The 26,367-nt window shown below is 46.6% G+C and overlaps 2 protein-coding genes across 8 annotated transcripts in view; one reads left to right on the plus strand and one right to left on the minus strand.

Annotated features, from left to right (window-relative positions):
* Window positions 1-18,712, minus strand: part of RHOBTB1 (Rho related BTB domain containing 1) — a 72,120-nt gene extending 53,408 nt beyond the window's left edge. For 2 of the 3 annotated variants that reach the window (XM_080937809.1, XM_080937811.1), the window contains exons 1-2: window positions 17,844-18,008; window positions 15,836-15,886 (exon numbers count right to left, since the gene is read on the minus strand). The gene's annotated coding sequence lies outside the window, so the exon portion shown is untranslated. Of the gene's footprint in view, window positions 1-15,835; window positions 15,887-17,843; window positions 18,009-18,488 lie in introns of those variants that run through there. The other variant, XM_080937810.1, reaches the window with a different exon arrangement.
* Window positions 18,212-26,367, plus strand: part of LOC308437186 (uncharacterized protein) — a gene marked incomplete at its 5' end in the record, with an annotated part of 90,919 nt that continues 82,763 nt past the window's right edge. For 4 of the 5 annotated variants that reach the window (XM_080938242.1, XM_080938243.1, XM_080938241.1 and 1 more), the window contains one exon: window positions 18,212-18,470. In XM_080938242.1, coding sequence (XP_080794368.1) covers window positions 18,212-18,470 — 259 coding nt within the window. Of the gene's footprint in view, window positions 18,471-18,816; window positions 18,928-26,367 lie in introns of those variants that run through there. The other variant, XM_080938240.1, reaches the window with a different exon arrangement.

A 26,367-nucleotide genomic window follows, 5' to 3' on the forward strand; every position in this document is an offset into this window, starting at 1 on the left:
GGAGTGGATATTCTATGAGAAATGGCGGAAGAGAAGAGAATTAAAGTTGTGGCCAGTAGAAATGAAGCTGAAATAAATACATACACGTGAGCAAATAGCAAATGTAGGCAGTGAGACAAGAGGGTCGAAGGCAGCCTGTGGATACCATAAGGGACTCTATGTTGAGCAAAAGAAAAGTCAAACAAGGAACGTGGCAAGTGAGGGGTGGAGGGAGGACAGCAGAAACCCTCTACACACAGAACTGAAGGCAGGATGAAAGGGCTGGATGTCAAAACGGACCTCCCAGGTGATGCTTGTTCTGGGGAACTGGGGAGCAAAGAGCAACTGATAGAACAGGGATGAGGAGAGCAAGCCAGGCTCGGTGTCACGGTGTCACGAGTGAAGGATCACAGGACTTGGGAGGTGGGGGAAGGGTTGCAGGCCAGCCTGGGCTATGTAGAGAGGGAAAAGAAGTCAGCTGGCCTAATCAGTTTGAATCAGGCCTCAGAGTCCTGTACGGACAAACCTTATCTCTGAGAGATAATCTGGAAGGTGGGAAAGCGCAGTTCCTACCCCAAAACATCAAAGCGGTAACAAATCTTAATAAATCAAAGGGCGTGGCAGGGCAGTGTGCAGGAAGGAAACTGAGTTCAAGGAAAAGCTCTCAGAAGTCACTGAAGCACGTGAGACAATCCAAGCTCATCAGTGTCAGAGTAAGCCGGTGACCAGGAAAGAGAATCAGAGTCGGGTTTTGAGTAATGAACTGTAGGTCGTCCTGAAGCTGCTTGTATTTTAATGTTAATTCCACTTCCCCGAGAAGGGCTGCCCAGTCACATACTCAAGAGGTGATGTCATCTGAGCCTTCCCATTTTAAGTAGTAAAATAAAGGAAAGCCAGTGACTGGGCAGGGAGAGGGAGATGGAGAGGGCTGAGAGGTCAGAGGAGGTCAGAGGAGGAGGAGAGGTCGTGGCAAGATGGAGGTTCCCAAGGACCAGTTAGACCCAGGTGATACTGATTGGTGTTAAAAAGCTATGAACATTAAGGAATTTATAGGTCTAATATCTCATATAGAAGGGCAGTTTGTATCTTTGTCTACTTGATGTAATCTTGTTTTGTAGAGGGTTTGTGGATAGAGAGTTGAATATATAAAACCTGAGTGAAAAGCTATCAGGGTGTAGAGTTGTATTTATGTGGATTTTGGGGTAGAGAAACACCCCAGGACAGGCGGTGGAAAATTGCCAGGGAAGGGAGTTTCTTGGACAAGTTGGGCCATGGTGGCGGCTCAGACTTGAGGGCCAGAGAGGTGCGCGTGCCTTCGTAGCAGGATCAGGCCTGAGGAGTGAGACCTCAGGGCCGATAAAGAAATAAACCGTTTTTCATTTTTTAATATTCACTACAACAATGAACAACTGGGCTGATGGACATCCTGGGTGGGTTCAATGCTACAGGAGCCAGCAAACCTTCTTTCTGTGTGTTTAGCCCACACGGGACAATAAGGGTTAGCTACTTCCCCTGCACCCCAGCCTGCAGTACACAGCCTATGAACTAAATATTTGGCCACAAACCAATTAATGAAAGTCACAGGGGCAGCTTTGCAATCACAGGCAATCTTAGACATGAGGGGACTCCTTCCTGAACTGAGGGAATGCCTCTATAAATGCCCAACACTTTTGAGGAGATGTGTCTATCACGTCTGTATTAAGGATGACAAAAGCCAGGGATGGCTGAGGGGATGACTCCCTCGGTTAGGGTTTGCTGCTTAGGCAGGAAGATCTGCATTCGATTCCCAGCACCCACAAAAGCTTGGGGTGCCACATGAGTGTTTTTCATCTGGTCACTAGGTACAGGGAGGCAGGAAGATCCTAAGGGCTTCCCAGACTCTCAGAATCGGCAAGCCCCAGGTTCAGCGAGCATTGGAGTCAAAAGGAGTATGATTAACAAAGACAACTTCTGGGTCCCACACATGAGCATATACATACATGTACATTGCACCCACGCATGCCACAATGCTACACAAATCTATAACAACTGAAGAAAATTAACAAAGGTGCTTGCTGTGTGATCTTGGGTTTTCCTTCCTTCCTTCCTTCCTTCCTTCCTTCCTTCCTTCCTTCCCCCCTCCTTTCCTCTCTCCACCCCCTTCCTTTCGTTCCTCCTCCCTCACCACCTTGCCCTCCTTCTTTCTCACTGTGTAGCTCTGGCTAGTCCCGAACTCACAGTGATCCTCCTGCGTCTGCCTCTGCCTCTGCCTCCTGACTGCTGGAATTAAAGGCTTTCACTGTTGCAGTCAGCCTGAGCCCATTTCTGAAGCTGAGCCTTTATTTCCTTTATCAACTGGGGATAAGCCCCTACAGGAGGTTGTTTCAACTCAGACCATGCTTGGGAAGTTTTTGAATCTCTTGTGCCTGGGATCAGGAGAGGGCTCAGGCTATTGATACAGGTGAGTCTATGAGACTATACAGGAAAGACAGAAATTTAAGAGAACATAGTAGGGTCATGACCATAAAAATAGCTGAGAGTTCTACCAAATGCACAGGAGGCATAGCCTAAAAGCAGGGGTTTCCTCATTTCTTTGCATGGAGCTCCCCCTTCTCCCCATCTCAGTGAGGCATCATTGCCTGCCTCAGCGCACAAGGGACTCTAAAGAGAACTGCTCTGTGTAGTGTGTGAGTCTCAAAACTCTGAAAACATTTCCAGAGTGCTTCTCCTTGGGGCTTCGTCTTTCCTGACACCCTTATGAGTCTCTTTGCCTACCAGGCCCTCTATCTTTCCTTGGGACATCCTTCTTTTCCTTCCACAGGGGCGGCCAATATAGTCTTGCTTCCGACCTTTTTCCATCATCCATTATGTAAGACCCAATACCAACTTAATGGACCTTCCTTTAGCTCCAGCCTTGTTGGTGAATGGCGGACGGCATTCATATATGGCTACTTGAAAATGAGGGCAGGAATGGGGAAACTGTGTCTCTGTCATCTCGGAAAATCAGCACTGACTTCTTCCAACAACGACACAGAGAATTTACCAGAAGGAAACAGTGAACAGACAGTAGCAGCTGATGCATGAAGCATCAATAGGTCATTCTTAGCATATTTTTCCGTGTGCACTCCTGTGGCTGCGTGTGTGTGTGTGTTTGTGTGTGTGTGTGTGTAGGCCAGAGGTTGACATCTGCTGTCTTTTGTGATTGTTCTTTATTTATTCAGGCAGGGTCTATTGAGGCGCTTGGAGTTCACCAGCTTGCCCTAAGGGATCCCTGTCTCTGTCTGCTAATTGTGGGAGTCTCATGTGGGCCACTGGGCCTGCCTGGCTTTTAATGTGGGTGCTGGGTTGGTTCCTGTCCTCATACTTGTGTGGCAGGTACCTTACATGCCAAGACATCTCCCAGCGCTCCCCATCTTGATATTTTCTACTTAACACGAACTAACTAAAAATTGGGACCAAATTCATGGGCCACAAATCTTACTCACTTACAATGTATAATTTATTGCTTTTTAAAATATTCCCAAAGTTAGACAACGTCTGTCATGTGCAACATCAGGATGTCACCCCCCTCCCCCAAAGAAGTCTTGGCATCATATCAGCTTGTCCTAACTGGTGCTTGCCCCAGCTTTGGCTGGCACTCATCTTTCTGTTGGCGACTTTGCCTGCTCACAGATTCTCTCATGAACGGAGCCTTGCAGTCTGGAGTCTCTGTCTCTCTTCCCCTCAGCAAATGGTTTCAAGTTAGTGTGTATTATAGCTGGCAGCAGCAGGCCATACTTCATTCTTCTATAGCAGGACAGTACTTTTGATGTGTAATGCTTTTATTTCTTTTGGTTGCTATGGAGACAGGTTCTACTTATGTAGCCCTAGCTGCCTGGAACTATCTGTATGGACCAAAGTTGCCCTGAATGCCCAGAGGTCCCCATGCCTCTGGCCCTACCAGTTCTGGGGTTAAAGGTGTGGACTACCAGGCCCAGGGTTTATTGCTTTTATGGAGAACAGTTTGGCATTTAAAAATATAAGGACTATATAAGTGTGACCAGGTATAGTTAATTATACTGAGTGTGCCTATACAAACCAGTTATAAATTTATTACTATTATTATTAGTGGTGTGTATGGTGTATATGTGTGTGGTGTGGTGTGTATGTATGTATGTGTGTGGTGTGTATGTTTGCATGCATATTCATGTGTTTGTATAAGTGTGTGTGTATGTGTATGTAGTATGTGTGATGTGTGTGTCTGTGTGTGGTGTATGTGTGGTTTATGTTGTGTGTAATTGTGTGTGAGTATGTGTATGAAAGAGTGTAGGGCAGAGGAGGCTTTGAGTGTCCTGGTCTATGATTCTCTGCTTTCCTGTAGACAGGGTGTCACTGAGACTGGGAACAGTCTGGTGGCCAGCAGGCCCAGAGGTCCCTCCTGTTTCTGTAGCCACAGCACTAGAGTTACAGGCACAAAAGGGCATGCTCACCTTTACATTGGGGTCCTGTGATGTGAACCCAGACCTCGTGTGTATATGAGCAAATGCTCTTCCCACTGAGCCATTGCTCCAGGCTCTAAAAGTCATTATTCTTACTATTACTATTATTATTATTACTATTATTACTATGTGTATGAGCATCTTGCCTCTATGTGTTTGGTTTCTGGAGGTTAGAAAAGGTTGTCATATCTCCTGGAACTGGAGTTACAGACACTGAGCTGCCATGTTGGGTGCTGGGAGTTGAACCCAGGTCCTCTGCCAGAGAATGCTCCAAACCTCTGGGCCATGTCTCTTGACCCCTAAAAGTTATCTTTGGAGATGCTTAAGCTCTGAAAGCACATGTTTGTAAACCACAGCCAGCCAGTTTCCCTTTGACCCAGGCTTTCAAATGAAAAAACAAAACAAAACAAAAAAATCAAACCAAACCAAACCAAAAAAAAAAAAAAAAAAAAAAAAAAAAAAAAAAAAAACCCAGAAAATCAAAATGATATTGGGCTGAATACCAGACATAGAAACTGTACTAAATAAAAAAGACAGCCATGGCCACTCAGAACAAACAGACACACACACACTTCTATTTCTAGCAGAAGAGGAAAAAATCTTAGCTTTGAACTTTTGAGCATCCAAAGAAAATATTTATGCTAACAATGCTAACAAAAACGGGCAAGTTGAGGGAATTAGAAGGCAAACACATCCTGCAGAAATCGAGCGCAGTTACACTATTTTTAAGCACGGGTCCACAGTGGGACTGAACCTGACATTCATTAGGAGGAAAGTAGCTCTGAGTCCCCCAGTTGGCGTGCTGTGCGCCGGCCTGTGTTTCTGAAGTCACAGGCGCATGAATGTTGACGCACGCTTCCGTGTGCAATTCGTTCCATACCATTATTCTTAGTGGGAAGGGGTGACTTGCATGAGTTTTCAGAGCCATGGGTGACAGAGTCCTACCTGAAACTGATATTCATGATCTCAGATGAGGTGACAGTTCCGTGAGGAGTGAGGGTCTGTGGATGAGCCTCCACCTCAGTTGTGGGAGTTACCACTTCGGCCTCGAGGAAGGTGGGGCTCCTCGAGGAATGGCAGACTCAGGCAGGTAGGTATTGATGGTGTGTTCATGTTGGTTTTTAAATTTTAATTTAGACATTTGTATGTGAGTACTATGTGTGTGTGTGTGTGTGTGTGTGTGTGTGTGCACGCGCGTGTGCACATGCAGAGGCCAGGGGCCTGTGTCTTTCTCAGCTACTTATCTTGTACTTTGAGGCAGGGTCTCTCACAGATCTTGGAGTTCAAAGACTGGCTCGGGCAATGAGTCCATGAGGAAGCTACTTGTCTGTCATACCCTATCCCAATATTGGGGTTGCAGGATCCCCATCCTAATACTGGAAGTTGAACCTCAGCACCTGGCTTCATATGTGGGTCTTGGAGATCTGAACTCAGGTCTTCATGCACATGTGGCAAATATTTTAGCATCTGAGCCGAAGTCCCACCTCCCTACAACTTCCTTTTTATTACTAATTAATTAATTTAGAGAACAGGTATCATATAACCTAGGCTAGTCTGTAACTGATGTGTAGTCTGGAGATAACCTTAAACTTCTCAATCTCCCGCCTCCACACCCACACCCGCCTGCAGTTCTGGCCCCTGGCCTATCTAGCTGTAACTTCTGTGCTTTTCCATGGGTGCTTTATACGTGTCATACTTGGGTTACTGTTTTTGTTTTCTTTTTACAGATACTTTACAGAGCTATGGTGTGTGGCTGAGCTGTGGCCAAGAGCATGCCAAAAAATCATTGTGAAGACTTGATGAAGTTGATCAATTCTTGAAGGAGGCATGTTAATGCTCTCCCGAGAAAGAAAGCAAGAATTCAAATAGGGATCGATGAATAACACTAGTGTGAAGATGATTCCGTGTGTAAGTGTGTGTGTTTATGTATGTAAATGTGCATGTTTATGTGTGTGTGTGTGTGAGTCTCTGTGTAAGTGTGAGTGTGTGTGTTTATGTATGTAAATGTGCATGTTTGTGTGTGTGTGTGTGTGAGTGCATGTTTGTGTGTGTTTGTGTGATTGTGCTTTTCAGCTGGCTCACTGCACACATTCTCCAGGGCTGTCAGAGGGTGAGTGCAGCACAAACATTTGCAAAGACACAGCACAGCTGAAAGGCTGCAGCTGAACACCGAGGAGACAGAGCTACACCAGTTAGGGTTAGGGTGTGCTGAGAGCTAAGCAATTTTTTTTGTCTTTTCTTCCCCCGCTTTTTTTCTTACCACCCTAACCCCCACCTCTCCAATTTTTTTCCCCAAGGGGATACTTAAAGGCAGGGGATACCCGTTGAATAACTGATAGGCAATGCTCTCTCCAGACCAAGTCACACCAGGGCCAAGTGCTTGGTGGACTTCCAGTCAAGGGAGCTCACTGTTGATTTTTGTTTGATACACACCAGGAAGCCATTTCCCTGAGCCGAACCCCTCTCTAGGAGCCTCACTGATCATCTGCCAGACTTAGCTTTTGGTTCCGAGGCCACATTGTCTGTCACCCCACCCCACTTACTGATGTGAAGCCAGATTCCATGACCCTTTAGAATAAATGCAGATGTCCCAACGAAAGGGCTAAGGGGGCTTGTTTTGAGTACAAGAACACTCTTATCCATAGCAGAATGTTTTTGGTACCTTAGTTCCTAAGAACCAGTCTCTGGAAAACAACCCGCTATGTGTAGAAGGAATAAATCTATGATTCGTTGAGAGCCATTCACACAATGGAATACTCTACACCAATGAAAGTGGACGAAGTCTTACTACCTTCATCATGGATGGAGCTCATATCCACAATGCCAAGGGAAAAAAGCACACAGGATAGGCAGGCAAGAAGTCTCAGTAAGTGAAGTCCTGAGCACAGAACCCTAATACCCACAAAAGTCACGAGTTACACATCTGTGACCTGTGCTCTTTGGCCAGCCGGCTTACCTCAATCAATGAGCTTCAGGTAGTGAAAGACTTTCTATTAAAACAGAAGGTGGAGCCCAGTCAAGGAAGACATCCAGCATTGACATTAGGCCTGCGCATACACCTGCACATATGTGAAGGCTCACCTGTATGTGTTTGTGAGCACACCCACATAAGCATGAACATACGACACACACATATGTACAATGTGCGCACTATATGATTTCACTCATAAGAACTCATCAATGCATGTCACAGAAGACCAAATACTCCCAAAGTGCCCCACATATGCATAAGAATGGTACAAAGAGCCCCATTGCTGTGCAAAATCAGCAAAGACTGATATAGAACAGAAGCCAAGGCAGTGCTTACTGCAAATGTGAAGTGACCAGATGTGCTGCTGTGAGGCTCTGTCCCTGTCCTGGCTGTGTGTTTCGTCAATAAGCTTCTGAACATTTGGCATCACACAATTAGATTTTATGTATTTTGTTTTTATATAAGGTCAAATTTGATACAAATATTTTCAGTTCAGTTTCCTGAGATTCAGGGTCGGACCTAAGTCTGAAACTGTAGGGAGAACGTCCCTTGGGGCGTCCCAGTCAAGGTGAGGCTAAAGTTGGGAACAGCAATCTCTCAATGTTCTGGGGCCAGCCCCCACTAGTTCACAAGAACAAACTGTAAAACTTGGAAAGTTCATTAAAATAGAGTCAGTATTAAAACACACACACACACACACACACACACACACACACACACACAAGTTGATGAAACATATAATGAAACAAACAATACTAAGTTCTCCAAAGGCACCAGTTTCTAATTTTATATTTTGTTAGAAACCCATCTTGGGCTGGAGGGATGGTTCAGCAGGTAAGAATGCTGGCTGCTCTAGGGAAGGACTCAGATTTGATTCCTAGCACCCACATAGCTCACCAACGCCTAGAGCTCCAGTTCTAAGGAATCTGATTCCTTCTCTACTGGCCTCTGATGTGGTACACACACACACACACACACACACACACACACAGAATTTATGCCTTAGAGGTCATCACGACAATGCTATGTGTGGGGTAGAAATATTGAAGAAGGGGACGCTGGTGTGCTTCCTCTGAAATACCAGCCACCTCAGAAGTATCCACACCACAGAAACTGGTCATCACAACAAACTGGGGCTCAATTTATTGTTCTGTAGAACCATATAAAAAGAATGTTATGTGTGGGGCTGTTGAGATGGCTCAGTGGTTAAGAACAATGACTGTTCTTCCAGATTTCCCGAGTTCAATTCCCAGCAACCACACAGTGGCTCACGACCATCATTAATGGGATCTGATGTCCTCTTCTGTCATGCAAATAAAGCACGAAGGAACATGCATACATAAATCTTTTAAAAAATATATTTTTAAAAACTTTAAAAAAGTGTGTGTTGTTGTTATATTGTGACTAGTTCATCTCAGGAAATATCTTTGCAGAGTTTAGGCCCTTCTGAACATTTGGTCATAGATTCCCTGAAGTGACTGGTTTTGTGACACAAGCTCTAGTCATTAGAGAGAAAGCACCCTCAATTGAGAAAATGCCTCCATGAGATCCATCCGTAAGGCACTTTCTCAGTCAGTGATCAATGGGAAGAGCCCAGCCCCATTTGTGTGGCACCATCCCTGGGCTGGTAGACCTGGGTTCTATAAGAAAGAAGGCTGAGCAAGCCAAGGGACACAAGCCAGAAAGTCACATCCCTCCATGGCCTCTGCATCAGCTCCTGCCTTTAGATTTCAGCCCTGCTTGTGTTCCTGTTCAGACTTTCTCCAATGATGGACTACGATCTGGAAGTATAAACCGAATAAACCCTGTCCTCCCCGATATGGGTCATGGTGTGTTGGAGCAGCAATAGAAACCCTAACTAGGACACCCCTGCGCACCACTGACAGCTAGGTACAGTCCAGACATGTGCTTCTGTGGTTTCACTTCTGTCTGACTTGTTGCTGTGAAAGACGACAAGACACTTATGTGGGAACTGAACTCTCCAGGTTAACTCTATAACCATATATTGGCTACAGGTGTGTGTGTGTGTGTGTGTGTGTGTGTGTGTGTGTGTGTGTGTGTGTGTGTAACTGATAGGACCACTCAGTAAGAAACGATCACCCGTGTAAGAGTTATAGTAAGAGGTATTGTGAGTGTCCTTATTGTCAAGCGTTTGTTTGATGGATCTGCTTAGCACCTGTATAGGTATGTATGCATGTGTACATTGGACACTGGACACAGAGCCTCGCACATGTTAAGCACACCCTCTTACCATGAGGCTATATTCCCCAGAAGCATTTCCATTGATATTTATGTACACATATGCAGTAATTATATGGTGGTTAATCTTGCTTGTTAACTTGACTGGATTTAGAATTGCCATGGGAACAGACATCTGGGGATGTCTGTGAGAATGTTCAGAGGGAGGTTTAACTGAGGAGGAAAATCTCATTATGGATGTGGGTGGCATCACCCCATGAGCTGGGGTTCCCAGACTCAGTGAAAAGGAGAAGGCAGACAGAACACTAGCATTCATCTTGTTCTATTTCCGGATGCACGAGGATCAGCTTCCTCACAACACCTTCCCTTTAAACCATGAGCTTAAACAAGCCCATCCTCCCTTGAACTGTTTCTGTCAAGAGTTTGGCTTCAACAATAGCTGGTACAATTGTTTCCCCAACAAGACCTATCAGCAAACCACCCTCCTGACTCCTTCCGCCTTTAAGACTCAGGCAAACAGACTTAGTTGAGGGTCCAGCAGAAGCTCGTCCGGTCTAAGCTCACGAGGCATGGTGAGCTGTCCTCCTGCAAGTCTCACTGGCTTGTTAGGAACTCCTGATACCAGGTCCTACCTTAGAATCAGAACGTCTCTCCTCCCTACCCCCTGAAACTCCCATTCCCATTGAAGTCTGGCTTTGAGCTTTATTAGGTCCTTGGTAAGAATGAAATCAAAGCTCAACCCATGTGAGGTTACAATAGGGCTAGGGACAGTGTACTTATTGGGGATCAAAAGCACCAGCCCCTAAGTTAGCTGCTTCCTAGTGCTGGGGACACACACACCGGCCACGCTCATCTTGTGCTACAAATGTTCCAACTACTAAGCAGTAACTGTGCCGTCAGGGAAAACAGAAGTCCATTCGAGGTCACTAAATTATTAAAACAGAAGAAAAGTATGAGTGAAGGCAAAAACAGTCCCGGCAGGCTCCCTCTGCTGTGAGATAGATGGACAGGATGTGTTGCCAAGATTCTGTTCCAAAAGTCCAGAGCAGAGCAAGAGCCACAGTGTGGCAGCTGGGGTGGAGGGGTTTGTGATGGGGTGTTTCTAGAGGCATCATTTAGGCCAGGCAGGTTACCAAGTGTGGAGAGGAGAGGTGCCTGGTGCTGTCCTAGCTACTCACCTGCAGCAACAACCCATGGCTCAGAGAAAAGACAGCCGGACCCCACTGCTCAACTTTTAACTGAAAAGGAGGCAGGTCCGGGCTGGACATTGAAAGGGAAGAAGTTTCCTGCAGGCAATCCCTGTCTTGGTGGCTTGGTTGGAAACATTGCAGTTGCTCTGAGATGCAAGGGCCATGAGAAGCATTCGTGGGAGCCATGCAGTGTCTGGAAGGGAAGGAGAGGCCCTCCAAGATGAGCTGGGTATTCCATTAGAGCAGAGGCCGAAACAATGAAAGGATTCATAGAAACTCTAGTGATTCGAGACTGCAGGAGAAAGAAATGCGATTGTAGATGTGCAACTGGGGCCAGCAGACAGAGAAGGAGGGGAGGGAGGAGGAGGTGGAGAGAGTGAAAGAGAGTGAGTGAGTGAGTGAGAGAGAGAGAGAGAGAGAATGAGTGAGTAAGAGAGCAAGAGAGCAACAGAGAGAGCGAGAAAGAGAGAGAGCAAGAGAGAGAGGAGAGATACAAGGAGAAAGAAGGAGCAAGAGAGAGCGAGCACGCACACTTGAGTGCACACATACATGCACATACACGTGAGAGAAAATGAGAATTCTCACCCCATCTTTACTCAAGAGATGACTAGAGGAAATGTTATTGTAACTATTCTTGTAGCATCTGTATCCAAGGGCACCAGTAAACTTAGAGATAAAGCCTGCCCACCTATGTTACAGTGTTTCCTGCCGATGTGTTCTGGGAAGGCTCAGAAGACCACCAACCTCGCTGAGCACTCAGTATGTGGTCTGTGCCGGTGACTTCAGGACCTCCTCAAGGCTCCAAGGGTGAGGGCATATGCCATTGCCGTTTGTGGCAAGGAGAGGGAAGTCCAAAACATAGTTCACCCAAAGCCCACAGCTAATAATCGACCAGAGCTGAGACAAAATTACAAAGTGGCCGATGCGTTGGTCAGCTGAGATGGCTTGGACGGGATCAGAGCTTTGAGAGTTATGTTCTGATGAGGAGAAAAAGGAACGCTCTGTGTCGACATCTTCCCCGATAAGGAGGGCTGCTTCTAGTACCCGGTGTTATCTGTCTACCGCTGGCACCCTCTTATCTCTTGCTGCTGGACATGGCTTGGGTTGTGTGTGTGTATTTTGGACTCACTCATTGGAACTGTGGCAAAGTTGGAGAGTTCAGAAGTCTTGGCACTTTCTGGGTGGTGTTATGTAACGGGATGGAGCCTGGGTTGGATCGGGAGACCTGGGCTGAGTTCAGGAGAAGTCACTTATTAACTATGAGAGTGGTCAAGTTACATCACTTCGCTGGTGCCAGTGCTTTGTCACCAGAGGGAGGCTCAAACAAGTGACCTTATAGGGACTTTCCTTGACTCCGTGACTCAGCCGGCATTGGCTTGAGTGTTTGGGCCTGTGACTTCCAAAAACATACGGTGGATTTGTGCAAGACGGCAAGGTGGCTCAGATGACCTGTTTGTTAGATATGGTGCCTGTAGAAATGTATCATTTGACACCTGTGCAAGAGTAAACCGGAGTGGAAAGTTTTAAAGTACCCCTAGCCTGGAGTTCATTCTAGAATGTAGTCCATTCTTGGTCAGACTCAAATGCACCGGTTCTTAGCTTTGTGCCTTATCAGTCTCCTGACCCTCTCTCCCTCCTTTTGGGCTTTGGTAAACTGGAACGGAAAATGAGTACTGTGCACAGTGCAGTTGAGTGCCTGGCATCTTGGAAGTCTTGAAGATGCCCTGATTGTTGGCATTGCTGGTGTATGTGTTGGAGGGGGTCACGTGGTTGAGCTTCTGGTTGGCTAAAAATTTAAAAGCCACAGAAAGACAGGGAGCCTGAGATCAAAACCCATAAACATGGGCTGGAGAGATGGCTCAGTGGTTAGGAGCACTGGCAGCTCTTCCAGGTCCTGAGTTCAGTTCCCAGCAACCACATGGTGGCTCACAACCATCTATCATGGGATCTGATGCCCTCTTCTGGTGTGCCTTAAGACAGTGACCATATATATACATTAAATAAATAGATAGATAGATAGATAGATAGATAGATAGATAGATCTTTAAAAAACTAAACAAAACCAAATAAAACCTCCCCATAAACACTGGGAACTTGCCATTCCCCAAGGAAGAAAACTCAAGAGCGGGGCCGAGAAGAACAACTGCTCTGTCAGGAACTCCTGGAAGTTTGTCCTTCTGTACTGATGTGTCTGAGTCCCTGCCAGAAGGACTATCTAAAGACAGGCAAAGCCACAAGCACCCGGGAAGAACCCGGCCATTCATACCCTTCATTTCCCATGTTTTGATTGGCCAGCTTCCCAATCTCTGCCCTAAGGCACCTAGGGAACAAGGGAGCTGGGAGGAGAGGTAGCTGGTTATGTGTGTTTTTCAAACAAACAAACAAACATCTTCAGATACCCAACCTATAGCCATTCCGTCTGTCTGAGCACTGCCTCCTCTTCCCTCCAGGCCTTCTTTTTCCTCTCTCCATTTCTACCATGTCTGTCCGTACTTTCTCCTCCCTTCTGCCTCCCTTTCCTTTGTTCTTTGGCTATTTGTAACTCATTTCAAATTTCTTCTCCACCTTCTGGTTTAGTGCTGTGAGGTTGGTGGATCGCCTTGGCAGGGAAGAGAAGGGGAGGACAAGGAACAGGCAAGTCTCCAGCCATGGGAGGGCAGAGGGAAGCTGTCACACAGTGAGGCTGAATGTCTGTTGTGACAAGATCAACAGAAAGGTGAAGGGGTGGGTGTATGTTCGTGTATGTTTGTGTGTGTGTGTATGTGGGTATATGTGTATGTGTGTGTGCATGTTGCATGTTTGTATGTGTATGTGTGTGTTTGTGTCAGTGTGTGTGTGTGTGTATGTGTGTGTGTATGTGTGTCTCTGTGTGTGTATATGTGTGTGTGTATATGTGTGTGAGTGTGTGTAGGTATGCCTGGAGGCCACAGCCTCTGGCTTTCATTCTCTAGGCAACCCCACCATGTTGTTCTTTATAGACATGGTCTCTTTGTAGCCTGAGACTTGCTGATCCACGCTTACTGTCCCCCTATCCCTGCCTCCCCTGATGGACTTACAAGTACAGCCCGCCCATCTGTTTTTGGAGGTAGGTTCTGGAAATTCGATTGAGGGCTTTATGTCTGTACGCCAAACACTTTAGAGACTGTGCCGTCACCCAGGCCCGGGTTTGTCTGGTTTCTACCAGTGAGATTTACCAAGTGAAGCTAGCATCGTTCTAAATGTCTCTAGCCATTTTACAAGAGAGGAGCCAAAGCCTGCTGATACCCAAGAAAGCAAAGGAAGGCTGACTGCGAACTGAGTACCGTTAGTGACAAGCTTGCAAATTCTAAGGTTCTTTTGGGCTTCAACATTACATAATGTAGAGTGTAATTTGATTACTTTAAATAAATTATAGATCCATGATTGTCATATTGACTATTTTTATGGCATATCATTCATCACAGCCAGCCATACATCAGTTAATGGTGAGGATCTGGCTTGTAATGGGATCGCCCCAATAAGAACCGGGGAATACAATCTGTCTTGGAATGGGCTAGGACATAAGCAACGTTTATAGATCAAGCTCTTAAAGAATAGCATGCAACTACCTTTCAATTGATTAAAGATACCCTTTAACTAACTCTGCTTGTGTAAAGCTATTAAGTGAGTTGGGGGCTGTCAGTACTTAATAAAGAGTTTAGCTCTAGGGTCACCTTTGTAATTTGTAATTTGTTAGTGTCTCTGGGTTTAAAATTCTCATGGTGTTACCAATGGCTACACTTTATTCTTTAGAAACAGAGCAAAAGAGGAAAGAGAGATAAGCGATGCTTTCTGTTGGGGTGCAAACGACAAGTGTCTGAAACTTTAGATGCTGACCCTTTTCAGAACTTTGGTTGGGATTCATCTATTATGTACCCAAACCTATCTGCTGTACCTAGGATATCTCAAGCACGTGGAGGATGTGAAGAAAGAAGGTACTTTGAGGCTCCATGTCACATTGTAGCCTTTTATCAAAGATGTCCTGCTGAGTGAGAGTTTTCGATCTTTGCTGTCATGGAGGGAATAGGGCCTCAGCCTCCATGGTCCTGAACAACTATGGCTGGAAAGGACCGGACCGTCTCAGCTAGTCTGCAAGTCTATATCCGGACTATTTCCACACATTTATCATGAGTGCCGATGAAAACTTGTGCTTGGCACGTGGAATTCAAAATAATCTCCCACAACGGAAAACACGGGGTTTCTTATCAGAGGTCTATGGATCCCCAAATTAGCCTTTGGCATGCAAACAACCACGCCTTGTTCATATTGGAATGCTTAACATGTTGCCTCTTAAACGTGCTTGGAAATTTCTTAAGAGTCAGAGACCACCACCACCCATTGCCTTTTTAAAGATTAAAGTTTAATCTTTAACCGACCCAGGCTAGGAGGTACCTATTTACTTAAAAGCATGGATTCTCTTCCACTGGGTCAGCTTCACCATGGAGTGTCCCTGGGTTATCTGTAGTTACTGAGTTAAACAAGCCATTCTTGGCCTCAGTCTCTCCGTTGAAGAAGAACTTTTCAAATAATTTATGTTTTAGACAAAACTAAAAAAAAAAAATCCAAAAGTTGCTTCACACCACAGTTGTTGCCTGTGTGTGTATGATGTGTTTGTTACACATGCATGTAGAATAAAACCATAAATAGACAGAACCAAATCTTGACGCATGATCAACAAATGTCCACTACGATTCTATGAACCGTTCTTGTATCTTCTAAATGCTAAGATGAAGATGAGTCAAATCTCCATTCCTGACACCCAAATGCCCAGAATCCTGTCTACCACCGTTTTATTTTCTTGTTAGAATGACCCACAGGAAGGAGAGGGGGTACAAAGTTCATTTTAGGGTTATTTTTCTTACAGAGAAAATAAAGTGATTTCAACAAACAATAGATTCAAACCCTATAAGACAGCAAACCCCAAGTCTTTTGAGACATACGAGTAGGAAACCTGCTTTGGACCACACACTTAGTATCAGAGGACATGCCACCCGTCTGTGGGCATGCATGGACATACTGACCTGGCTTGCCGGAAGTGAAGAACAGGACTTGCTGCACACAGCTGGCCTTACCTAGAGAACCAAGAGAAACACTGTTGAAATCCCTCTGACTGCCAGCAGCACAACTCTCTCTTTTTTTTTTTTTTAAACATACTTTGTATCTTTCTCCACACTTGAGGATGGGCAGAGTCTGTCTGATTTCAGTTTATGCTATGTGTACACTGGTATTTCTTTAAGTCAAGTGTATCCTGAAATAGCTAGGTTAACATTTTATAGCATCCACAGAATTATATTTCTGAGCATTTAGGGATGACACAGGAAAAAAAAAAAGCCCTTAGCCACAAACGGATGGGAGGCACAGGGAAAACTCACAGGTTTTTTCAAATGGACAAGGGAGTGGGAGTTTTTTTTCCCTTCAAAATGTCATTTTAAAACACTATCCTAACTTCAACAAAAATAATTCTAGACTCCTCTCTTCCTCTTCTTCTTTTTCCTCCTCCTCCTCTTCTTCTTCCCCTCCCCCTCCTCCTTCTATGTGATTACTGTTTTGTAGAAGCATTAAGTCAGTAAAACCAACCAGGATCACACATAACCCTGTACCTTGAGACGCCCATGACCTCCACAACTTTGAAAGATAAAAGCAGGCAAGCTTAAAAAATTGACGGTAACGATGGTCTAAAGCCTTCTACCATGGGGTGGAATGGGTTGAACCCATGCCCCCATAGACATTCAAATAAGATCCAGGAATCTCAGGGAGAACCTTGTTTAATATGATTAACTGCTTGTGTCCCCTTTGGGGCAGCACTCAGATGTTACTGACAGTCCAAATGACTGAGTTTATCTTATGAGAACCACATTCTCTTGGGCGTCTCAAAGATCACTGAAGACGAAACACACCGAGTCTCAAATAGAGTTTATAAGTGAACTTATGAGCCAGTTGGTGGCTTCTCTGCCTTTGGAAGCTGGGCACGGTTTTGAACCTCCTGTATGTTTCTTATATAGCAGGCAGTGCGGCCGGCAGGGTGGAGGACCTCAGGCTAAATCCCAGGCCGAGTATCCAAGGGTGTCCCTCAAAGCACAGACCAGGGAGGTTCAAAGTCAGGATGACTCCTCTGCCTGCCACTGTCTAGAGTTCCCCAGCTTTCTGTAACTTAAGTATCAGTCTTAATGCATCCGCTACCTCCCTGCCCCAACACATGTGTATAGACAGATAGCCCCAAAGGCGAAGCTCCTGTGCTAATGTGCAAAGCCAACTCAGAACCTCGTGCTTGGCCCTCCCTCCTAACTTTTCTGGCTTGTCCAAGTCTAAATATTGGCTTTACTCCTCTGTTGAGTAGTTTGATACAGGATGGAAACCCCACAGGCAATAGTGGGATCAAATGTCAATATATATATATATATTTCACACAGTCTTGCCTTCCTTCCACTTTTTTTGGAAGGTGGGTGTGTGGATTTCTTTTGAATATCTCCCCCTACCACCCGGCTGTGAACCTAGTAACCTGAAACTGACCACGTAAGTTCAGGTGTGTGCAAGCCCTTCACAGGCGGCATGTGCTGTTGGCACAGCAACTCACAACAGACTCCCTAGACACAGGGCTGGGGGGAGGGGAGGGAGAGGGGCGTTATCGTGCACCTATAGGCACTGCTTGGGGGCAGGGCAAGCACCCAAGCGATCAGAGCACCCCGCTTCTCGCGTCCCGAGTTCCCCACCAGAGTCCTTCGAGGAAAAGGCGCCTTTCCCTGGGGGCGCGGTAGCACCAGTGCTGGTGCAGCCGGCCTGCTAAGGTGCCTGTTGTACATGTTCTCAGCCGCTACAAGTTAGGGGTGCGGCTGGGGCGGGTGCTCCTCCACATCCCGTCGGCTCACTCCTCTGGGAGGGGACTGTCTCCCGCATCCCTTCAGCTCACTCCCACAAACGTCGCTGGGGGGCACATGGGCCAGGGTCCCCACCTGCCACCCGCGGGGCGATCGTGAGCTGGTGGGGTGCTCCGCTGCTCACTGGAACTCTCTGCGCGACACAACCACCTACCCTGCAGCCGAGTGAGACCCGGCTCCCTTCGCCGCTCAGCAGCGGCCCCGGCCGCGCGCGCTCGCGGGGACGCCGGGACCCTGCGCACCGCGCGCCACCCGCCCGGAGTGGCACAAAGGCAGCATGGCCCAGCCGCGCCCGGCCGCGTCCGCGTCCCGGCGCAGGCCACGGGACTCGTCCCCAGGTCGCTGTCGCCGCCAGCCCTGCCCTCCTCCCGCCCCCTTCCCGGGCCAGGCGGGGCACCGGGCGGAACCCTGCGCCCCAGCACGGAGCAAGCAACGCGGTGGCGGCCTCCGATCGCTCCCTCTCTCCACCGTGACGTGAGCAGCCTTGGCGGCTATTTATAACCACACGATTGGATTTCATTCATGAAACCAGGGCCTGGTGTGTCTGAGCTGTGGGACGCGAGGTGGCGAAGGTGCCGCGGCTGCACGCACACCGGAGGGGCCTGGGCTCCAGGGCACTTGGTCCGGACCAGCGTGCGTCCCGCACCCCGGGGACCCGGCCTTGGGCCAAGCGGAGACCAGAGCAGGGCAGGGTGTGTGCGAGCTGTCCCCGCGCCCCGTCCCCGCAGCATCCCACCCACTCCCGAACATCCGCTGGCCCTCAGTCCTGGGCTCAGGAAAAGTAAGTTGGGCCACTAACCGGCTGGGCAGCATAGCTTTCTTCCCCCTAGGAACTGACCGGCCGCGGACTCCGAGGGAGGACATTGGCTTTTGTTTCAAAACCGAGCCCAGCTGCTGACTAAGCGCTGCGCTGGCCCAGCCTCCTCCCCTGGGCGCTGCACGTGCGGGCTGGCTCTCCCCCTCCTGGTCACCTTCCCCTGCACCGGGCTCGAGGGGTCCCGGCGGGGGGAGGGTGCACCCTGCTGTCCCTGACCCTCCCCACCCCCACCCCCACCCCGAAATCAGCCGTTTTAGAGAGGCTGGGGGCGAAGAGCTGAAACTGATTTTGGCCTCTTCTGGGTCGGCAGGGAATTCTTGGGAACATTTGGACTTTCAAGCCGATTGTGAGTTCTTGGGGGCAGAGTCATGGCTACTTTTCACGGATCCGCATAAGAACTGCCTAAGTGCCTAGTGGTGCCTGGCATCACAGGAAGCTCTAAGGAGGTGACAAGGGGACTCAGCTAACTTGGCTCCTGTCCGCAGGGAACTTTCAGTCCGCCTTCTCAACTGCCTGTTAGACTCTGCTGTGTAATCCGCTCACTCTAGTCCTGCAATGAGACAGCTGGCGGATTAGGGTGTGAATACCTTCAGCTACGGATGCGTTTATAAACCCTTCTAAAGGCTGAGCACCAAACACACAAAAATGGCCACGCTACATCCTTGGCCTCCATTAGTTCTTAGGTTGAGGCCCTGCCAGGATCTCAAAAGGGTGGGGTGTGTGTGGGGGAGGTAGCCCATACTTTACTGTGAGGATGGTTTCTTTGGGTTATCCTTCAATCCCTAAAGAAAGAATAGCAAACAAAACTCTCTTTTACAGTAACACCTCCGTCCCCCCTTTTCAGGAAACCACATTTGGTTTTCATAGATAGATCTCACTTCCTCTTTAGAATCCCTGAATGATTTTTCAGTCCTTTGGTGATTTCCTACCCCTCCCTTAGACCCACAGTCTCTTGTAGTCAAGGCCGAACTCCAACTCGCTAAGTTGCCGAGGCTGGCCTTGAACTCCTAAAGCCTCGGCCTTGCAGGGCAGTACCACCAACAGGCTAAGCAAATGAAATGTTTTTATAAGGAAATGTGTGGGCAACCTGCGTGGTTTAAGCAATCCTTAATGTGCTGTCTTGTTGAAATGGGCTCATCAAGGCCATGGCTTTTTGCTACTAGGAAGAGAAGGAATCGAGAAGTCTGAGGAGTTTAAGGTAGACTGTATGTGGCCATTTGCTTGAAAAGGGGAAAATTTCCCTTGGTCTGTTTTAAAAGGACACCGTGTTGAAAGAATCAATAGACAATTCTTTTCAGGGATGTATTAGGGGAAGTTAATTAACCCCATCGATGCTAGCTAGCTACTTCTCCGAAAGTCAATTATTTTTAAGTCACCTTGGGCACTGAGGAATAGAACAGTAACTAAGAAATGGGAACTTAGTAACTAAAAAATATGTACTGTGGCCCCAAGTGCAGTGGGGAATGCCTTTCCTTTTTTCTTTCTTTCTTTCTTTTGTAAAATCATGACACCACCCCAACCAAGGAGGCATACCATCAGAACTATTTTACACACGGGGTAACTGAGGCAAAGAAAAATTTTACATTTTTAGTATTGTTAGTGGCTGAAATTTGTACCCCGGGGTCATCTGGAGCTGGTTTTATCACTAACTTTTGTTGTAACTTCCAGTCCCACTTTGGGTGTCTTTAACTTCCTCAGTCACACTTTAAAAAGAAGAGCCTGTGGCATTACCCAGGCAAAATGCCAGGCATGAGGGCACATCCCTATGTGGCACACACTGCCAGAGGTAGAGACAGCATGCCTGGGGCTCACCGGTTCTAAAGCTTAGCTGATTCAGTGGCTCCTACTTCCAGTGAGAGACCTTGCCTCAAAAAAAGGGGGGAGGAGACAGCTCCTATGGAATACTGCCAAGATTGACCTCTGAACTCCACAAGTACGTGCACAGGCGTGTGCCACCCTTTACCCCCAATCTTTGCCCCACGTGGCATCATATGCACACACCTGTACACACACACACACACACACACACACAAGGTTCACAATGCTTTTCTGAAGCATCAGGAAGGTGTTAAGAGTAGAAAGATACCAAGCACCGTGCCTACTCTTGGGATGCCTGACCCTCTCTCGAGCACCCCCTCCCCACCCCCAACTAAGGGTCACCCTTGTAGAGTAGATAAGAAACACCCACTAGCCATTTTGCTGCCATTTTGGACCTCACGGAATACCTAACCTCGAGGAGGAAATGATCTGGAGAACTTCCAGGAAAATAAGTTGCTACGAATGGTGATTTCGAATACAGCAGAAGAAAAAGTACTGGAAATGTGTACCAAGCAAGGGCAGGGATGTCAAGAAGACACTGCCATCCACATTCATGGCTCTGGAGCCCCCAAACTTCACACATGTGACCTCTGACTCATGAACACGGAGGAGTGGGCATGGGGCATGCACTGTGACTGCCAACAGGAAAGAGGGAAGCAAAGCTTTATGGAAGAGGTCGACCCAGGGCAGGTGGTGTAGCCTGTGCTCCAGCCCAAAGAACCTGCCTTCCTGTTTGCCAACACAATCTGAACCATCCACCCTAGATTTATAAGAACTAGAGTCCTCGCTGGAAATCAGGCAACAGTTTTCTCTCTAAATACGAATTTTTCTCACACAAAGGTGATGTTAAACTTTTTGTGGTAGGTATTTTACCAATGATGTGGCCCCACCCCTCAAGCCAAAATAAAATAAAACAAAGCACCCCTCCAAATCTAAACACCAGCAACCAAAACCATCCCAGACCAGCCACCTCACGTGCGTGCTCACACACACACACACACACACTCACACACACACACACTCACACGCGGGCGCACAGTAATTTTAACTTGACAATTTTAAATAGCACAGTTTACATATAGAAGTGCTGTTTGGTTACCAATAAAATCACTTGCTACCGAGCTCTTGGTCTTCGTAATCCTCCCGCAGCTACTAGCCATCTCCCCCCATGTCTAGACTTCTATTCTGATGAGACTTATTGTTGGAAATATCAACATGTAAATTTTCAGATGGAATCTCCCCCTTCACACATTGCCTTTGAGATCTACCCACAGTACCACGGTGCCAGCGGCTCATATTTGTTGCTAAATGTCCATTATATAGAGTTTGCTCACTAACCTGTGGAATGCCATGCAAGTATTTTCAGTATTTTGCTACAATAAATAAACACTTCCATAAACATTTGTACACAAATTTATGAGCGTGTGAATATTTTTTCCCCTTTGAGATGAACGCTCACGGATGCCAAGTCCCGAATCAAATGCTAAATAAGCAGTCAGACTGTTTATTTTCAGAGCGATTGCATGCTTTGCATTCTCACCAATAATGTTTGGTATCATCACTTTTTCTCCTTCTTTTATTTACACTAGTGAAGAGAACTAAGTCACCGTGGCTTTGATGTGCATTTCCCTAATGGCCAGTTCCGTCAAAACATCTCTTCCTGGGTCAACTGACCGCCCTTATTTCCTTATTGCTGAAAGAGATGTTCTTGTTTTCGGCTGTTTTATAGACGGGTTGTCTTGCGTTTGCATACTCCTAATTTTTGCTTTGTAAATATTTATTTTTGTTTCCGTACGTGTTCTGCCCTAGGCATATGTGCACACAAGTGCAGGTGCTTGCACCAGCCACAAGAGGGAGACAGATCCCTGTAGCTGGAATTTGAAGGTGGTTGAGCGACGCCAACCTGGGATCTGGGATCTGGTCTCTGGCTTACAGCTGCTGAACTAATTCTCTAGCTCTTTATTGTTGAATTACATTTAAAAATATTCCGGGGTCATAATCTTCAAATTGCAAATTATATATGCACCATCCCCAGGAAAACTCTATCATCAATTCAATTACCAGTGCTCAGCGCTTCTGTTGAGCCTGAAGCTCTCCCCAGTATAACCGTGAGTATGGGAAGTTACTTACATAAAAATTCCCACGGAGAGAGTTTTCTCAGTCATGTGGTGTTAAGTCCTCATTGGAGCGGTCTGTAACCGACAGCCCGAGGAGCCAACGCCCCTCCTTCCTGCGCAGGCGCAAAAGTCTCCCCCAGTGATGGATGCAATAGGGGTGGACCAGTGGCTTAGACTTTTCGGGTATAACAAGACAGTCGCCACTTCCCATCGCTCGGTTTGGAATGCCAGATCTAATGCTAGGTTGGTGGATGGATGGCGGTAGGTGCTAGAGAGTCATTTCCAACACTGACAGGGAGTAAAGCCGCAGGAGACGATAAACTGGCGGGTGGGGCTGTTAACCAAACAGCTGCATATCGTCAAAAGGTTTGAAAAGCAGCTGTTGGGGGAGATCGCTGGGGAGACACAGCTGCTGTTGCAATGGCCAGGGACTTTGTGGCATCTAAGGGATGATGTGGCCCTTGGCCTTGCAGCCTCCACTGACTGGCTGGCTCCAAAGAACTGTTCTGGGCTCCAGAGCCGGGATAGGGCAGGGCACTGGGCTTAATCAGCCTTTACTAGCAGCTTTTCTAAGCTACCCTAGATTCCAGCCTTCCAGGAGCCATAGGGTTGATCTGCTCCATCCAGAGGCTTGCTCTGGCTAGTGACAAGGGCTAGAGATATGTGTCTGTGCGCTTGCATAATGTTGATGGTCCAAAGAAAAAAGCTGACCTCTTGGGACCCTGTTTCTGCAGATACCCTTTTATCCAACAGCCCAAAGTGGGAGCAAGATTTCTACAAGCTGCTCTAACTAGACCAGCAGGGACAGGTATTTCCCTGCTTCCTATCTTTGGGGGACATTTCCTCAGCTTTTGTGTGGTTGGTATGCCCACCATCTGAAACAATCCTTTCTGCCTAGCCGGCTTGTTGGGGAGTCATTGTGTTTTCCTAAAAGCTGCAGGTGGACAGCAGACCCCGCTCTCGGAGAGCTGAGTGTATTCCATTCCATTATAAGGTGGACACATTCATGTCTTAAAGAATAATATATAATTCTTATATTAATATTAATATAACATTAATATTACCTTATATTAATATTAATATAAGATATCATATTAAAGATATAGATAAATACCCTTGTATTTGACCATGGGATTTGGGTGGCTACCCGATTAACAGTCAAAGTGTTAGGAACTTTTGTATTTGTATACTTACTTATCTTGCAAGCTAAAATTTGCAGCACAATTTTGATCTTTCTTGGTACCAGAGAACTAAACGGACAGGATTGGGTCTGCCCAGCCGACTGCCATATGTTGGGAGGGTGGCACAATCTCCTTTCTTCATAATTGTTTCTTAGGTTTTCTGTTGGTGTTGGGTGAGTTTGTTAAAAAATGTGATTTTGCAAGCCAGGAAGTCCTAACTACATTCTCCTCCTCTGCCAACGTGGCTCTCGCTATGGTCAAGAGGCAGGAGCCAGATGCCCTTCACTTTGTATGGAAGTAGAAACTGGAAAAGATAAGCATTCAGTGTGTGTTGTTGGCTTTTGTTTTTAACTAAGTTTTATTCTTCTCTTACATAATACATCCTGACTATAGCTTGGTGTCTTGGAAGAAGTGTTCTGCATCTGAAAAGGATTTTTATTTCATGGACCAACTGACAGGAACATTGATTGTTAATATTACAAGATGTGTTAGTGATTTTCTTCAGTCTTATCTGATTAAAAATAAATGACATGCATGTGCCATGCCAGTTTTAAAGCTATCTTGCCCGACTGCTTTACATAATACCTGCCTATCTTCACCAAACAAGTAACAGCCCCCAAGCCCATTATCACTACCACCACTGCCACCACCACCAACCAAAACCCCTCAACAAATGTTAAAGGGAGCAGGGAATAGGAGAGGAAAAAGAAAATCAAACTGTATAGCCATGTGATTTTTATCCAGTGTGTGTGTATGTGTTTGTGTGTTTGTGTGTGTGTATGTGTGTGTGTGTTGTTCCAAAGGTCACAGTGAGGCAGATATGATACCCATTGAGCAGTTGTTTGTGGTGAATGAAAGAATGTTTATGTCAAGGATGTGTGGAGGCCAGTAAATATACGCATGGCTCATGAGGTCATTTAAAAGTGCCATGAATAGGGCTCTGAGGTTCAAAGCACACAACTGTGTATGCAGAGAACCCAAGTTCAGTTCTCAGTACACACATCAGATGGCTCACAACTGCCAGTAACTCCAGGAGTCTTGCTCTGTTCCTGAGTTCTGGCTGCTGCGTGTCTCCCCATCCATAGAAGCGAACTCTTTCTATGCAGAAACCAGAAAAATAAGCACACATGCACGCACACACACTTCAGAAAAACAACTCCTCGAACACACTGTATTAACACCACATTTGAGTGCTCACTCAGCATCTCCAATGAGCACATCATTTAATCTTCAGAATGACCTGGAAATGCACTATCTCCAACCCAAGAGACAGAGAAGTGAGGTTTTCTAGAGGTTGAACAAATTGTTTCTGTGTGAGGAGTCACACTGACTGTATTAGTCAGGGCTTTTTACAGTCACAGAACTTATGGATAGTCTCTATATAGTAAGGGAATTTGTTGGTGACTTACAGTCTGCAGTACAGCTTCCTAACAATGGTCAGCAGCAGCTGTGAATGGGAGTCCAAGGATGTAGCAGATGCTCAGTCCCACAAGACAAGCAGGCTAAGAGAGAGAGAGCCTTCCTCCTTCCAATGTCCTTATGTAAGTCTCCAGCAGAAGGTGTGGTCCAGATTAAAGGTGTGCACCACCACACCCAGACCTGGGACTTGCTCTGTCCCAGATGACCTTGAGCTCAGAGATCTCCTTGCCTCACTGTCCTAAGAGTCATAGCCTCTGTGCCTCAAGATCAGGATAAAAAGTGAGCCTCCCAACTCTGGATCGAGGTTCATTCCAGATATAGTCAACTTGACAACCAGAAATAGCCACTACAATGACTAACCCCAAAGTCCATGGCTACTCTTAGATCGTGTGTGAACAAATAGTCTTAAGTACTCTGGTGCACAGGGCACTGAGCTCTATATAGATCTCTCTTAAAAGGAGAAACTAAAGAATCCCTAATTGCAGGACACCTACCATGGCCAAGGAAAGGCTAAGCCATGAGGCTCGTCTTGAGTAGTGTAGTGCCTTTTAAATGTGCTTTTAATATAAGTGTGCAGACACCTGTCTTCCTCCCTGGGACTTGGGAACAAGTTTGTACACACAACACCAGGGTCCCTCCTTAGCTCTGAAAAGATTTATATTAAAAAGTTCACAAGCTATTTATCACTTGGTAAGTTCCCTCTTCATGGGCAAGCCGTTAACTGCGTTTCTGTGAATGACGTAATCAGTTAAGCATGCCGGGATCAACTTTGCATTTCTTTCTCTTGTACACAGAAGCCAAGGAGGCCAGGGGCCGGAAGCCAGGGCACTTCTGTCTAGGATCAGCCTTAAGGAGCTTAGGGATTTGAGGAGAGGCATGGAAGAAGTTTCCTTTAAGTTTTCATCTCTGCCCAAAGTAATTCAAACAGCACCATAGGCATTTGTCTGTCTGTCTGTCTGTCTGTCTGTCTGTCTGTCTGTCAGTCTGTCATCTGTCATGGGTTTGACCTAGAGCTGCTTGTATTCTAATGCTAATTTGGGTCCCCAAAACTGTTTGTACAAAACATCTGCCTATAGATTCTGGGAACCCGCCCATAGTTTATTCTGATTGGTAAATAAAGATGCCAGCAGCTAATAGTTGGGCTGAACAGACAGAGGCACAGACTTTAGGGTTCCCAGGCTTGGGATTGGGAGAGGGGGAGAAAGAAGAGGTCTGCCATAGCAGGAGAGTGTGGAGGACAGAGAGACATGGCCACCATTTGAAGGAGTCGGGAGAGTGTGGGCCAGCTGGGAAGCCCTCTGGGTCTAGGTAAAATATAAAGTTTAA

Source organism: Micromys minutus (genome assembly GCF_963924665.1).
Source record: "Micromys minutus genome assembly, chromosome: 25".
Taxonomy (NCBI): Eukaryota; Metazoa; Chordata; class Mammalia; order Rodentia; family Muridae; genus Micromys; species Micromys minutus.